We start from the raw sequence: 13,079 nt of genomic DNA on the forward strand, positions 1-13,079 counted from the left end.
CATTGACGACTGGAAGGAGTCGGCTCTGGACGGCAGTGTAGGGCTCGCCGAAGTCATGGCGGACTTCTGCGTGGGGTGGAGGTGCGACGCCAGCAGTGGTTCAACCGGAGGCAGGTGGGAGAACCCCTTTTCCTCCATACCGGCCCAATCCAACCCTGATCCACCCTGGACAGGGATCTTGGCTGAGCGAGGCTTGCTCCAAGACCGAGTCGCTTCATCCAGGCACTCGGGAAAGGCCGGAAGTAGCAGGCTGGTCGAGGTCTTCGCCTTTGGGAGTCGCTTGCCCTCGTAGCGAGATGTGGCGGTCTCCACCGGGGGCTCAGGCCACTCGATGTTCAGCCTCGCAGCAGCCCTCTTGCAGGCCTCGTGGAGGTCCATGCTGACGGCCGGGTTCAGGGAGCTGGTGCACGCGCCGCCGACCACCATAGGCGACGCGGTGCGGGGGGAAAAAGAATCATCATCCTCGTCAGAGCCGAGGCTAATAGATTCCTCCCCCGACTCGGAGTAACCGCCCTCGGCCTCGTCAGGCCCTGCCAGCAGGCTAGCCTCGATAGCGTCGGGTTGAGTCAACTCCAGCGGGTGGGAAGCTTCGGTGAGGTCCACCTCCGATCCCCAGCTGGCGCCCATGGGGGCGGCGAGCCCCAGGGAACCTCCCGCTAGCTCCGGTAGTGGTGGGTCGGTTACCCCCATTACCGGATCTTCTGCGAAGAGCTTCGCCTGCTTATTCAGCCGGCGTTTGCGGGTTTTATTAGTAAACCGCGCGCAATGCTCGCAGGTGCCGGGAATGCAAGGGCAGCCTTGGCATGTTCCAGCCCAAGGCAGCGAATGCAGGCGGTGTGGCTATCCGCTCCCGACATCTTGTTCCCGCACACGCAGGACTTTGTCGGAGGCTTCCCCGAGCCCCCGGTTAGGGTAGGTTCAACCTCGAACTGCATGGTCTCCGCTTTCCGCTTATGCCCAGCCGCTGTTTGGTGACAGGTCAGCTTGGGCACGTGGATTGCAGCTAGTGTGGGTACTAGCAGCTAGTACGGATAGTAGCAGCTACTGTTTGGTGAGAGTCTAGCTTTGTTTTGCCTCACAGAGGTCAGTTGCAGCGATGTAGGCTAGCGTTCGGTGACCGAGGGGTTAGCTCGCTCTGGGAACAGTATGCTAAGCCGTCCACAACTTCTGTCCGAGAGGTGCTTCTAGGAGCGAGAAGAGGTTAAAGACTGAAGAGATGACGTGACGACGGGACTTATGTAGTAGGAGGGAGTCCCTCCCCTGCAGGCAGACGTCACATCTGTTGGCCAGTCACGACTGGCATAATGTAAAATTGCTTCTGGGGGACAAGCGCGAGGGGCGTGTCCCATAGTGAGATACCGAGCGAATATTGAAAGAAAACGAGGATTGCGTCAAGTTGATTGAGATGAAAGAGCAATGGCGACCTATCTGTAGTTGTTTTTAAGAGTGGGATCGAGAAATGGATCGTGGGAGAAAGATTCCGCCATCTTATAAGCGATATTTATGTGACGAATCACAAGATATTCCTCGGACTACTGAGTTATATCGAAAGCTTCCGAAGTCGGCGAGGACGGAACCGACGTCATCGTCATAGTCTGAAGATGAATTACAAGGGTTGCCGCCTGCGTCTGCATCAGAGATTTCAGAACAAGAACTTTCAGAACAAGAACAAGTTGTACAATGTCAAATAGAGTAAGTATAAGTGGATCGTTGTAACTTACACCTGATGCCATTTATTACCTGAGCAACTTTTTAACTGTTTAAGGCTTAAGCTGCTCATGCAGCAATTTTTCACCTACAGTGTGATTTTAGAAATGTTATTTTGGCAAAACGTTCTGTAATGTTGGCTCCATGAGTAGATGTGTGATCATATGTTAGAAGGTAAATGCAATGCTGTAATGTGCAAATGTTGATGGTATAGTAATATTAAGTTACATAACACAGCCATAATTGTCCACACAAGTTTCACCCATTTGGCTACAAAATGGCTTATATAACCACGGCAGGGCTGGTAATTTATTGCATAATATAAGTTATGTGCTTATATTTATACAGGCATGAACGGGTAAATCACAATCAGGGTCAAAAGTCAAAAATAACACTGTTACATGAGATTTAATATATTTTACAGTGTAAGAAATAAACCTTGTAAGTAAAATCTTCCATGTGATACTTAAATAACTTAGTTAAAGAAAAACGTATTCAAATCTAAACATTCTGGATACAATTAGTCATTTTATGATCTGAATTCCATTTTTATGAATGTTCATTTTACATATCTTAATGTTCAGTCTCTATATTCTTTGTTTAATATTGATGCAATATAGTGATTTTTATTCATCTATGGTGCATTGGGTCAATTTATAATTGGCTGAATTGAACTGCATGGTGTTGAATTATTAGTTTATGACACACACGTCCATTTTTATTTATGGTACTCTATATTTAGTATATCGAGGCAGTAAAATAATCAGTGTATAAGCAATAACTCATTCTCTCTTTAAAAAATATTATTTCATTTAATTATATAAATCATTATTTTCTATGTCAAACATTTGTATGCGTCTTATGTGACGTGTTTTATAGGTATAATATAAGTGTCAACATGGTACCATATGGTCAGTTACTGTGTAACTGACGCACAAATATTTACATTAATTTTCCCTTTATGTATATTTTTATATATTGTCTTTCTAGTGACATCAGTGATTCATCTGAAGATGTCTCTGCTGGCTCTGGCCCAGAAAGGGGATTACAAATGGAGGTTGGAAATATGGATGAACATGGAGGCAACACATGTGACAGTGATCTACTACAGCATATGGTAGGCCTACATTATTTTCCATATTTTTTAATGATGACCTGTGCGATATATCAACAATTAATGAAACTGTGTACAATGTTAAAGTTAAGTAAAAAGAACATTTCACCTAAAACAATACTGGAATAAGTTTGATAAGCGATAAGAAAAGGAGCTGAGAGAGAAAAGAAGAATGCAGAATAAGGCTATTCTTCAACTTTGGTGAGACATAAGCGATAATGATTATGTTAACAAGATGTGAATCCTCTTCAAAGCAGGATAGAAAATAATAAGCCGGATAGAAAATAATGACCAAGCCAATATAGCCATGGAACCTTGCATTAATACTAATCCTGATATTTCATTTCCAGAATGCTCAACAAGAAGAATATGACGGCGCAGAGCAATATATAGCAGGGGATGGCCACGAACATGGACAGCCTGGCTTTCGTCAGGTTAGTTTATATATATAACTTGTCTGTTATAACAAGTAATGTGTAAAAACGGGTGACTTTTTAGTTTTACTTAGAGAACCATATCAAGGTGTAGCGTGCCGAGGGTGTAAGTGGCCAAATCGTATCGCTGCCACGAAAACTGTAGCGTGCCAAGGGTGTATGTTGTAATTACACACTGCTCTGGGGCCCACACCGTAAACTAAACACAGTATACGGTGTGGGGCCCCTACCCCCCCCCCCCCCCCCCCCTCCACGGATTTACTGTGCCTGTGCTGCCACCCCATACAAATGTATGATCAAACTACCAATACAATTGAAATATATATGGCATCAGCCTCTTGGTAAATATACTGATAACTATAATTCAAAGAACCACCATGGTCACAAACTGAAATATCACTGTACATGCTGCCTCAAGTCTCTCTTTACATTCAATATATCCTCTAGTTGCCTAATTGCTGGTCGCATAAATCTATTACAGTATTCCTCTTATCCCCAAGCTAATTCTTTACATACCACTGCTGATTCCTCTCAATATACCTCCAAAATACAGCTCTCTGACCTAGACCTCCAAGACAAGCTTATTCCCACATTTTACCTTCCTGATACTGCACAAATACTTATAAAAGAAAATAGCAAAGACTGAAAGAAAAGAGTAAAGAGGTGCGCTGATGCTGCGCTAAGAGGAGAAGGTTACTAAAGAGGTGTGTGGATGCTGCGCTAAGGGGAGAGAGGTGCGCAAACGTTGCGCTGAGAGAGTGTTAGAGGTGCGCTGATGCTGCGCTGTCCCCCCAACTCCAACTGGCTTTCTGGCTTGATGTAGGGCCTTTGATACCCACATCCGAGTGACGCTACCCCTAAACTGACCAATGAGCGTAACTGAAATGAAAGAAACTGTATTCATACACTTTAAAATAGGGCCAAAATGCTCATCATTATCCTTCGAACTACTGGGGAAACTTGCTACATAAAAAAAAAAAGATACATAAACTATTCATTAATATACTGGCGATAAATACTCGAATCCTCTAAATCTTCTCCCGAACTTGCTTCTTTCCTCTCCTGGCAGATGTTTACTACGCAATCTCACCCACGCGCCCCCTGCCGTTGTATTTCTTCCTACCATTATGCTAGTTCCCATATGCCGTGCTACTTCTTATCATTCCGCTAGTTCCCCTATGCAAATTCGCAACAAAGGCATGGCATTGATTCAACAGACCCCCACCAACTGCAGCACCTTTCAGCCCTGACCTAAATGGTTATAATTTTTGGTGATTGATCTTTGTAACTGTTGTGCAATTATATAATTGTATAATTGTTTAACACTTCTTAACAATATCTATAATGCAAATTGTTATGATCTGTATATGGGATAACAATGATTTGTTGTGTAGCAAGTATTGGATAAATGACAATTATCAGCATAATACCTATTAAAGTGCAATATTTGTTGATGTTTTTTCAGGAGAAGCTGTTTGATGAAAAGCACTTTGACAACAACAACCCTGTCTTTGAAGGAGCTGATGTTTCAAAGGGACAACTGCTAGCGATGCTGATGGGGTTGTGCCTAAGGCACGGATTATCTGGTGTTGCCATGACAGACCTTCTTGATTTGTTTAATACCGTCATTCCAGGATGTGTTCCCTCAAGCAAGTGGTACTTGGACAAAGCTTTCTTCAATCTGTCCGACAAGGCAGAGTTGCATTTCTATTGCACGGACTGTGTAGGATACATCGGCAAAGGGCCAGAATACCATTGTGAAACTTGCCTGAAGCATTGGCACAAGGAGGAACTTCTCAAATCTGCAAGTTACTTTCTGGTGATGCCTTTAGCCGATCAGCTCAAAAACATCTTGCCACAGTCGGCACTGCGGGGCCACTTTCGACATGATGAGAGTGTAGGAGACATAAACACAGGAAAGCTATACCAAGATCAGGGTGATTTTATCGACAATCCGGACAATGTCACCATATCTTTCAATTGTGACGGCGTTCCCGTTTTCAAATCTTCGCAGTATTCTCTTTGGCCAATACTCTGCACAATAAACGAGCTGTCACTGGACGAAAGAGGCAAATCCATTATGTTGCATAGTTTGTGGTTTGGGCGGCACAAACCCCGGGTCGACACCTATTTCGCTCCGTTCATTGCTGAGCTCCAGAGTTTACATGAGAATGGTGTAGCTTGGATCGATAGTACTGGCCTGCAGAGGAATAGTAGAGTGCATGCACTAGTTTGTGTCTGTGATGCTGTGGCGCGGGCCATGATTCAAAACTTTAAACAGTTTAATGGAAAATATGGATGTGGCTTTTGTTGCCATGAAGGTGAAGTTGTTGACAAGGGAAAGGGGCACACCAGGGTGTATCCTGTACAAGCTGATATAGTACCGTTAAGATCCATGGCGAGCACAGTTGAGTTAGCCGAAAGAGCAACTGAGAGCGGCGAAGCTCAGATGGGTGTCAAAGGGGCGAGTCCTTTGTTTCTGTTACCTTCCTTTGACTTTGTCAAAGGATTTGTACCAGATTACATGCATTCTTAGTGTCTAGGAGTCGTTAGACAGTTTACCAACCTGTGGCTTGATGGCAAGTATAGTGCCGAAGAATATCACCTACTCCCAGACCAAATGAGACAGATTGACAGTGCCCTATGTGAGATCAAGCCCCCAAGTGAAGTCAGGCGAAACCCAAGACCGCTTTCTGAGAGAGCCTTTTGGAAAGCAACTGAATGGAGAGCGTTTCTGTTGTTGTATTCCCCAGTTGTTATGAAAGACTTTCTACCCAGGAGGTTTTACAAACATTGGATGCTACTTGCATTTGCATTACATATTCTTCTCTCCTCCGTGACAACGCAGGATCAGGTCAACTGTGCAGAACTGTGTCTGGTCCAGTTTGTGGCACAGATTCCTCAACTGTATGGCATCGAACACTGCTCATATAACTCTCATTTGCTTGTGCATCTGGCACAGAGTGTGAGGGACTGGGGGTCGTTGTGGGCCAACTCTGAATTTGTATATGAAGATGCAAATGGTAAGTTACTTGATTTGTTCAATGGCACGCAGGCGGTACCTTGGCAGATTTTCAAGTACTTCTTTGCCCAGCAGAGGTTAATTCGTTCAGGAACTGCAGTGTTTGAGGACGCACCAAGACCAGTCCGTGAGCTTTTTTGTAGATTAACCGGTTTGGATTATTTGACGAAGGCAGGAACTGTCATTGCCAGGCACATAGTGATGTTGGGGAAATGTAATTACAGGCAGTTATCTGCGTGTGAAAGAGTTGCACTGGAAAATAGATTCCCATTAAACGATTATCTGCACAATATTCCTTGTTGAATATTCAAACGTTGTGTTGTATGGAAAATGTTACTGACAACCCAAGGCTACGCAGCTGGCTACAAGAGAAACAATTCTGTAATTGCAACAGAAGGAACATATGGGTTGATAGCTTCTTTTGTAGTCTTATCCAAAGTCTGTCAATGCGAACAAGATTGTTCATGCTCAGAGTTGCTTATATATTATTATGAGTTGTCTCCGACGCAAAACCAATTTGTCGTCTATGACGGTGATATCAATGTCAATGTGTCAAAGTTCCTTGTTCAGGTTGAGAACACTGGACGTTTGATGGTGTGCACCTCAAGGGAAGTGAAGGCCAAGTGTACTCTTGTGGAACATGCTAACCGTGTTCACGTTGTAAAAATGCCTGCATTTGAAAGGGACTAAAAATAAGTTTCTTTGTGATAATCTACACTGCTCATTCGTTCATATATAGTTATTCTATCGAGAGTTTTCGGTCAAATTGACAAAACTTTATGTTAGTAAACTTCAGAGTAAGTTTTTAACTCATGTTGCTTATTTTATTAACATATGATTCAACAAATGGTGTACAGGAGTAAACGGTTTAACATTTAAAATGTCATTTCTATTATGGATTGTGTTTTGTTCTTACCGTGCCAAATGTTTGCTTCCACTACATTGCAATTTGCAAAAGTGTAAAAGAGAATTTCTAATGAGGAATGTGAAGCCAAACGTATTGTGCACGACTATTTTATAATGTTCATGTCCTTCATATGACTTGTCTCTTAAAGTACACTGATTTTAATCGTACATGAAGCATACATAAGTGGATGATATGTTGGTATCTATAAGTTATCACAAATGAACGTTGATGCTGTTTAAATAAATACATCAATGATCAATTGTACATCTTCATAAAATGTGATTTGCTGTGTCTCCAAAAGTATATTCCTTTTTGAAAGAAAATAAATCATTTATAATTGGATATGCTTGTGTCTTGATGTTATTACACATGTACCGTTGTGCTGTTTAAGAAAATACATTCATAGTAAAAGTTCCATGTAACATGATATTGTGCATTATGAAAGGTACAAGGGATAGAGAAGGGGGCCCAGGACAATAGAGGACTTTGTAGTGGCGAGGGGTACTGACTTTGGCAGGGACTCTTGCTGGGCTAGTTTAATTTTGACAAACATTCTACATCATGCGTGATATATTATCAGAACTTATATCGACTTTCTGACATATAGATCTAGATCTTCAGATTGTTTTATTCAAGAAACTCTTGGTTTCAATATCTATTTTGTAAAGTAAATCCACGCAGATTATTTCCAAGTGAAGTGTATTCCCTTCGATGTAACATGTCATACACAAAATGGTGTCGAAACTGGCAGCATCCGATTTGTTTTGAATATTTTACATTTCCAAAATACCATATGGCATACTGTGGTACATTAAGCCTAAGTACCATGGTACTTAGCGATGTACCATGCTTTACCATGGAACATTATACTCATGTACCATGGTACACGATGGCATCGAGCAATGTACCATGATATACCATGATACAGTAAGTAATGTACCATGGTATACCAGGGTATACCATGGTAAAATTTCACATGGGGTGGATTGTGCCCTTGCAGACTTTGGGAGTAAACCTCCTTCTAATTTGCCCAGGCTGATTTTACAACCTCATGTTAGATATGCGGCATGAGAGGAGGCGAGCACAGCTTGTGATATGCGTATCGTTAAGAAGGAGAATTAAGGTTTAAGTCCCTGTAAATAGCATGCAGCCAACAAGGTATCTCCCTCATCCTCATCTTCAAAGCACTTGTCTAGTGTCAGGTCGCTGGGGCAGCAGCTTCAGCAGAGGTCCCCAGACTTCCCTTTCCCGGGCCATTGAAAAGCTGACGGGGGGATCCCAAGGCGTTCCCAGGCCAGTGTTGAGACATATCTCTCCACCTAGTCCTGGGTCTTTCCCGAGGACCAATGGATCTGAGCTTGAGAGCTCTAAACAGGCTCCTAAATATATAATATAATATGAAAGGTACATTTGTGTTCACTAAAACAATGAAGGCTGTTGTTCTTATTAGAAATTTGTCATGTTAAGTGTAGGGTTTTAGTAATATATATGGCTGAGGCGATTCTATGCTGTTATCAATTCAGCAATCAAAAGAGGAAGAAACACCCTCACAAAACACTCCACCCCAACAGGAGTGTTTTGTTTGATTAGCTGGTTTTTATTACTCCGGGGCTTACTCGACGGGTTGAGTGTGTGTCCCAACCACCCACTGCATCAGTCGAAAACTCATAATAAAAAATGTCAAGTATTTATTAAAATGTCAATGCCTAAATCTATCATGTTGCAGCCTACTCCCAGTGTAGTTATGTTATTTATTACCTGGTGCTGCGTGTACTTAAGGCTCAGACCGCCTATTTATCGAAGCAGGAGACTAAGGCAGCACTCACACCCTCTTTAGCTGGTTTTTCATACAGGATTGTTTCATGTCTAAGCTCCATGTCAATACGTTTTCTGAACAAACTCCTCAATGCAGCCACCTTCATGGAGCTGTCAACTGATTGGAGTCGACTTCAGCATGCCTAACTTTACTCTGAGTAATGAGCGATCTGAAAACAAAGGAATATTGATAAATTGCTTTACCCTTAGAAGTAGGCCTACGAGGGGGACCATATTGGTGACACTCCTTGACATTCAACATAGGTGCAGTCCGGCTGTGAACCGGCCCTCTTTGAGGAGGCAATCCGACATGAAGTGGTTATCACACATACTAAAATAAGTGCTAGGGTTAGGAACTGTAACTGTAACTTTAACTGTAGTCGGGATGTTGCCATTCAAAAAAAAAGGAATCCCCTCTGTCCTGTCATTTTCGGATTTGGGAGAATGTGCAGAAGGAGCTTCACCATCTAGAAATACCGTAGCGTTATATGTCAGTGAAAAGGTCAACTTTCTCTCGGCCGCAGTCAACCGTTGCCCAGACAGAGCTCAGCACGCTCTCCACAGAACATCTAATGTCTTTGGAACGGGAGTGGTTATTCACCTGAGAGAAGATGGATTATGCCAATTCCCAAGCCATGACGTCACAGACGTTCCCCTAGGAACCTCTTCTATCAAACTTGTTCCAAACAAAACTTCAGAATGACACTCCAAAGAAACAGGGCGATTGCCGGATTTCCGATTGTTTTGTCTTTAGTCATGGGTAACATTTGGGACAAGTGGAAGAGCAAAGAATAAGCCATTTTCCATGATTCTTCCTCTTTAAGTTTGAGACATCCAAAAAGGACATGAAAGGGCAGACAGGAGATCTGTCTCTCTGAATCCTACAGGCATAATTTGGATATACTGTAAATCCCATATGGTTTAACATTGGTTTTGCAATGTGTGCAGCCTTAACCTTCTCAGTGCTGCAGGAGAGACATTCGACAAAAGCAGTTAAACAACGTGAGGTGTATAAATAAATCCATGTAAATGGATCACTTATTACCAGTGTGATGACCTCCCTGTGGAAGAGAGGTTCCCTGAGCCAGCACATAATACGAGAAGGCCAATAAAGGAAAGTCGGAATATCCTTTGTCCAATAAGTATTTGCCGGGAAGATTATGAGGACCCGTGATCAGGATGGTTTTCAAGCAAATTTGACATGGGAGCTGTTGAAAAAGGTTCATTAACATATTCATATAAAGTAGAAGAAGCACAAAATAAAAATAAGAGAGGTGTCCAATTTGGCAAGTAATAATATCTGGGATTGGGAAATTGGGCGAGTTCATTTTAAAAGGATGGATATCCCTAAGTTTAGCAATATCTGAAGTGGGTTGTTAAATCAGATAAAGGTCTTAGAATCCTATGGAGAATGGACAATGCCCTAATGCATGCCTGGCTCTCTAAAACCCATTTGCAGGGGCGAGCTGTAGCTTTGAAAAAAATGGAAATAAATAACGGGAACTATATAACATAGGTCTACATATTGGGCTTTTAAGTGTTGTGTTCCTTTTCCACCTCTTCACTTCACTGTTGCTGCGGTTAGATGTAGGGCTCTAGTTCCATTTTTTCCACAGGCTGATGTCTTTTATGAACAACCCCCATGACGGTTTCTTCCGCCAGAAAGTGCAGGTGTAGGCAGAGCCTCTCTTCTAAGTCCCTCTTACTCTCTCTTACTCCAACAGGCTACTGCTCTTCCAGTGACCTTGTTGTTTTTTTCAACCTACTTTGGATTTTAACCTTTTTCCACCATATTGATGACCTTTGGCTACCTCTTTAAAGTGAATGATAAGTTAAGTCAAAAATGTTGCGCTTCGTCTCCAAGAACCATCTTACTGTCTGTGTAGCCTTCCTTCTTGTCTTTCTGGGGTAAGACTTTAAACTTTGTTTTAATAATAGTCCAATGCTTGGTATTCATCAGAAATGGAAATGCATAGGTTTTTTGTGGTTGCCATGTGTAGACCTAAGCACTGCTATCTGAAACATGAACATTATTCAAAGGGAAATTAATAAATTGTTGTTTTTACTTAAGCCTACGTAACAGCAATATATGCTTCTTTATGCATGACATAAAGAAGTTTTTTCCCGTTTTATTTATTAAATACAGAAACAATGCCTATAACATTTTTTTATATGAGACATCCAAAAAGGACATGAAAGGGCAGACAGGAGATCTGTCTCTCTGAATCCTACAGGCATAATTTGGATATACTGTAAATCCCATATGGTTTAACATTGGTTTTGCAATGTGTGCAGCCTTAACCTTCTCAGTGCTGCAGGAGAGACATTCGACAAAAGCAGTTAAACAACGTGAGGTGTATAAATAAATCCATGTAAATGGATCACTTATTACCAGTGTGATGACCTCCCTGTGGAAGAGAGGTTCCCTGAGCCAGCACATAATACGAGAAGGCCAATAAAGGAAAGTCGGAATATCCTTTGTCCAATAAGTATTTGCCGGGAAGATTATGAGGACCCGTGATCAGGATGGTTTTCAAGCAAATTTGACATGGGAGCTGTTGAAAAAGGTTCATTAACATATTCATATAAAGTAGAAGAAGCACAAAATAAAAATAAGAGAGGTGTCCAATTTGGCAAGTAATAATATCTGGGATTGGGAAATTGGGCGAGTTCATTTTAAAAGGATGGATATCCCTAAGTTTAGCAATATCTGAAGTGGGTTGTTAAATCAGATAAAGGTCTTAGAATCCTATGGAGAATGGACAATGCCCTAATGCATGCCTGGCTCTCTAAAACCCATTTGCAGGGGCGAGCTGTAGCTTTGAAAAAAATGGAAATAAATAACGGGAACTATATAACATAGGTCTACATATTGGGCTTTTAAGTGTTGTGTTCCTTTTCCACCTCTTCACTTCACTGTTGCTGCGGTTAGATGTAGGGCTCTAGTTCCATTTTTTCCACAGGCTGATGTCTTTTATGAACAACCCCCATGACGGTTTCTTCCGCCAGAAAGTGCAGGTGTAGGCAGAGCCTCTCTTCTAAGTCCCTCTTACTCTCTCTTACTCCAACAGGCTACTGCTCTTCCAGTGACCTTGTTGTTTTTTTCAACCTACTTTGGATTTTAACCTTTTTCCACCATATTAATGACCTTTGGCTACCTCTTTAAAGTGAATGATAAGTTAAGTCAAAAATGTTGCGCTTCGTCTCCAAGAACCATCTTACTTGTCTGTGTAGCCTTCCTTCTTGTCTTTCTGGGGTAAGACTTTAAACTTTGTTTTAATAATAGTCCAATGCTTGGTATTCATCAGAAATGGAAATGCATAGGTTTTTTGTGGTTGCCATGTGTAGACCTAAGCACTGCTATCTGAAACATGAACATTATTCAAAGGGAAATTAATAAATTGTTGTTTTTACTTAAGCCTACGTAACAGCAATATATGCTTCTTTATGCATGACATAAAGAAGTTTTTTCCCGTTTTATTTATTAAATACAGAAACAATGCCTATAACATTTTTTTATATGAGACATCCAAAAAGGACATGAAAGGGCAGACAGGAGATCTGTCTCTCTGAATCCTACAGGCATAATTTGGATATACTGTAAATCCCATATGGTTTAACATTGGTTTTGCAATGTGTGCAGCCTTAACCTTCTCAGTGCTGCAGGAGAGACATTCGACAAAAGCAGTTAAACAACGTGAGGTGTATAAATAAATCCATGTAAATGGATCACTTATTACCAGTGTGATGACCTCCCTGTGGAAGAGAGGTTCCCTGAGCCAGCACATAATACGAGAAGGCCAATAAAGGAAAGTCGGAATATCCTTTGTCCAATAAGTATTTGCCGGGAAGATTATGAGGACCCGTGATCGGGATGGTTTTCAAGCAAATTTGACATGGGAGCTGTTGAAAAAGGTTCATTAACATATTCATATAAAGTAGAAGAAGCACAAAATAAAAATAAGAGAGGTGTCCAATTTGGCAAGTAATAATATCTGGGATTGGGAAATTGGGCGAGTTCATTTTAAAAGGATGGATATCCCTAAGTTTAGCAATGTCTGAAGTGGGTTGTTAAATCAG

The 13,079-nt window shown here is 41.8% G+C and overlaps 1 protein-coding gene across 1 annotated transcript; it reads left to right on the forward strand.

Annotated features, from left to right (window-relative positions):
• The first annotated feature begins 1,687 nt into the window (after positions 1–1,687).
• LOC307075694 (uncharacterized protein) lies at positions 1,688–7,320 on the forward strand. The gene is made up of 3 exons (XM_079736373.1): positions 1,688–2,824; positions 3,172–3,255; positions 4,721–7,320. Exons 1-3 carry the CDS (start codon positions 2,669–2,671, stop codon positions 5,789–5,791), a joined length of 1,311 nt encoding a protein of 436 aa, XP_079592499.1. The 5' UTR covers positions 1,688–2,668; the 3' UTR covers positions 5,792–7,320.
• Positions 7,321–13,079: the final 5,759 nt, after the last annotated feature.

The sequence above is a fragment of the Pollachius pollachius genome (assembly GCF_949987615.1).
Source record: "Pollachius pollachius genome assembly, chromosome: 5".
NCBI lineage: Eukaryota > Metazoa > Chordata > Actinopteri > Gadiformes > Gadidae > Pollachius > Pollachius pollachius.

Bases quoted from the DNA above. Each gene is read 5' to 3' on its own strand.
- LOC307075694 (XM_079736373.1), top strand. From the start codon at position 2,669: ATGTATATTTTTATATATTGTCTTTCTAGTGACATCAGTGATTCATCT. The intron at 2,825-3,171 runs GTAGGCCTACAT...TTTCATTTCCAG, and splicing joins GTGATCTACTACAGCATATG to AATGCTCAACAAGAAGAATA. The intron at 3,256-4,720 runs GTTAGTTTATAT...ATGTTTTTTCAG, and splicing joins GACAGCCTGGCTTTCGTCAG to GAGAAGCTGTTTGATGAAAA.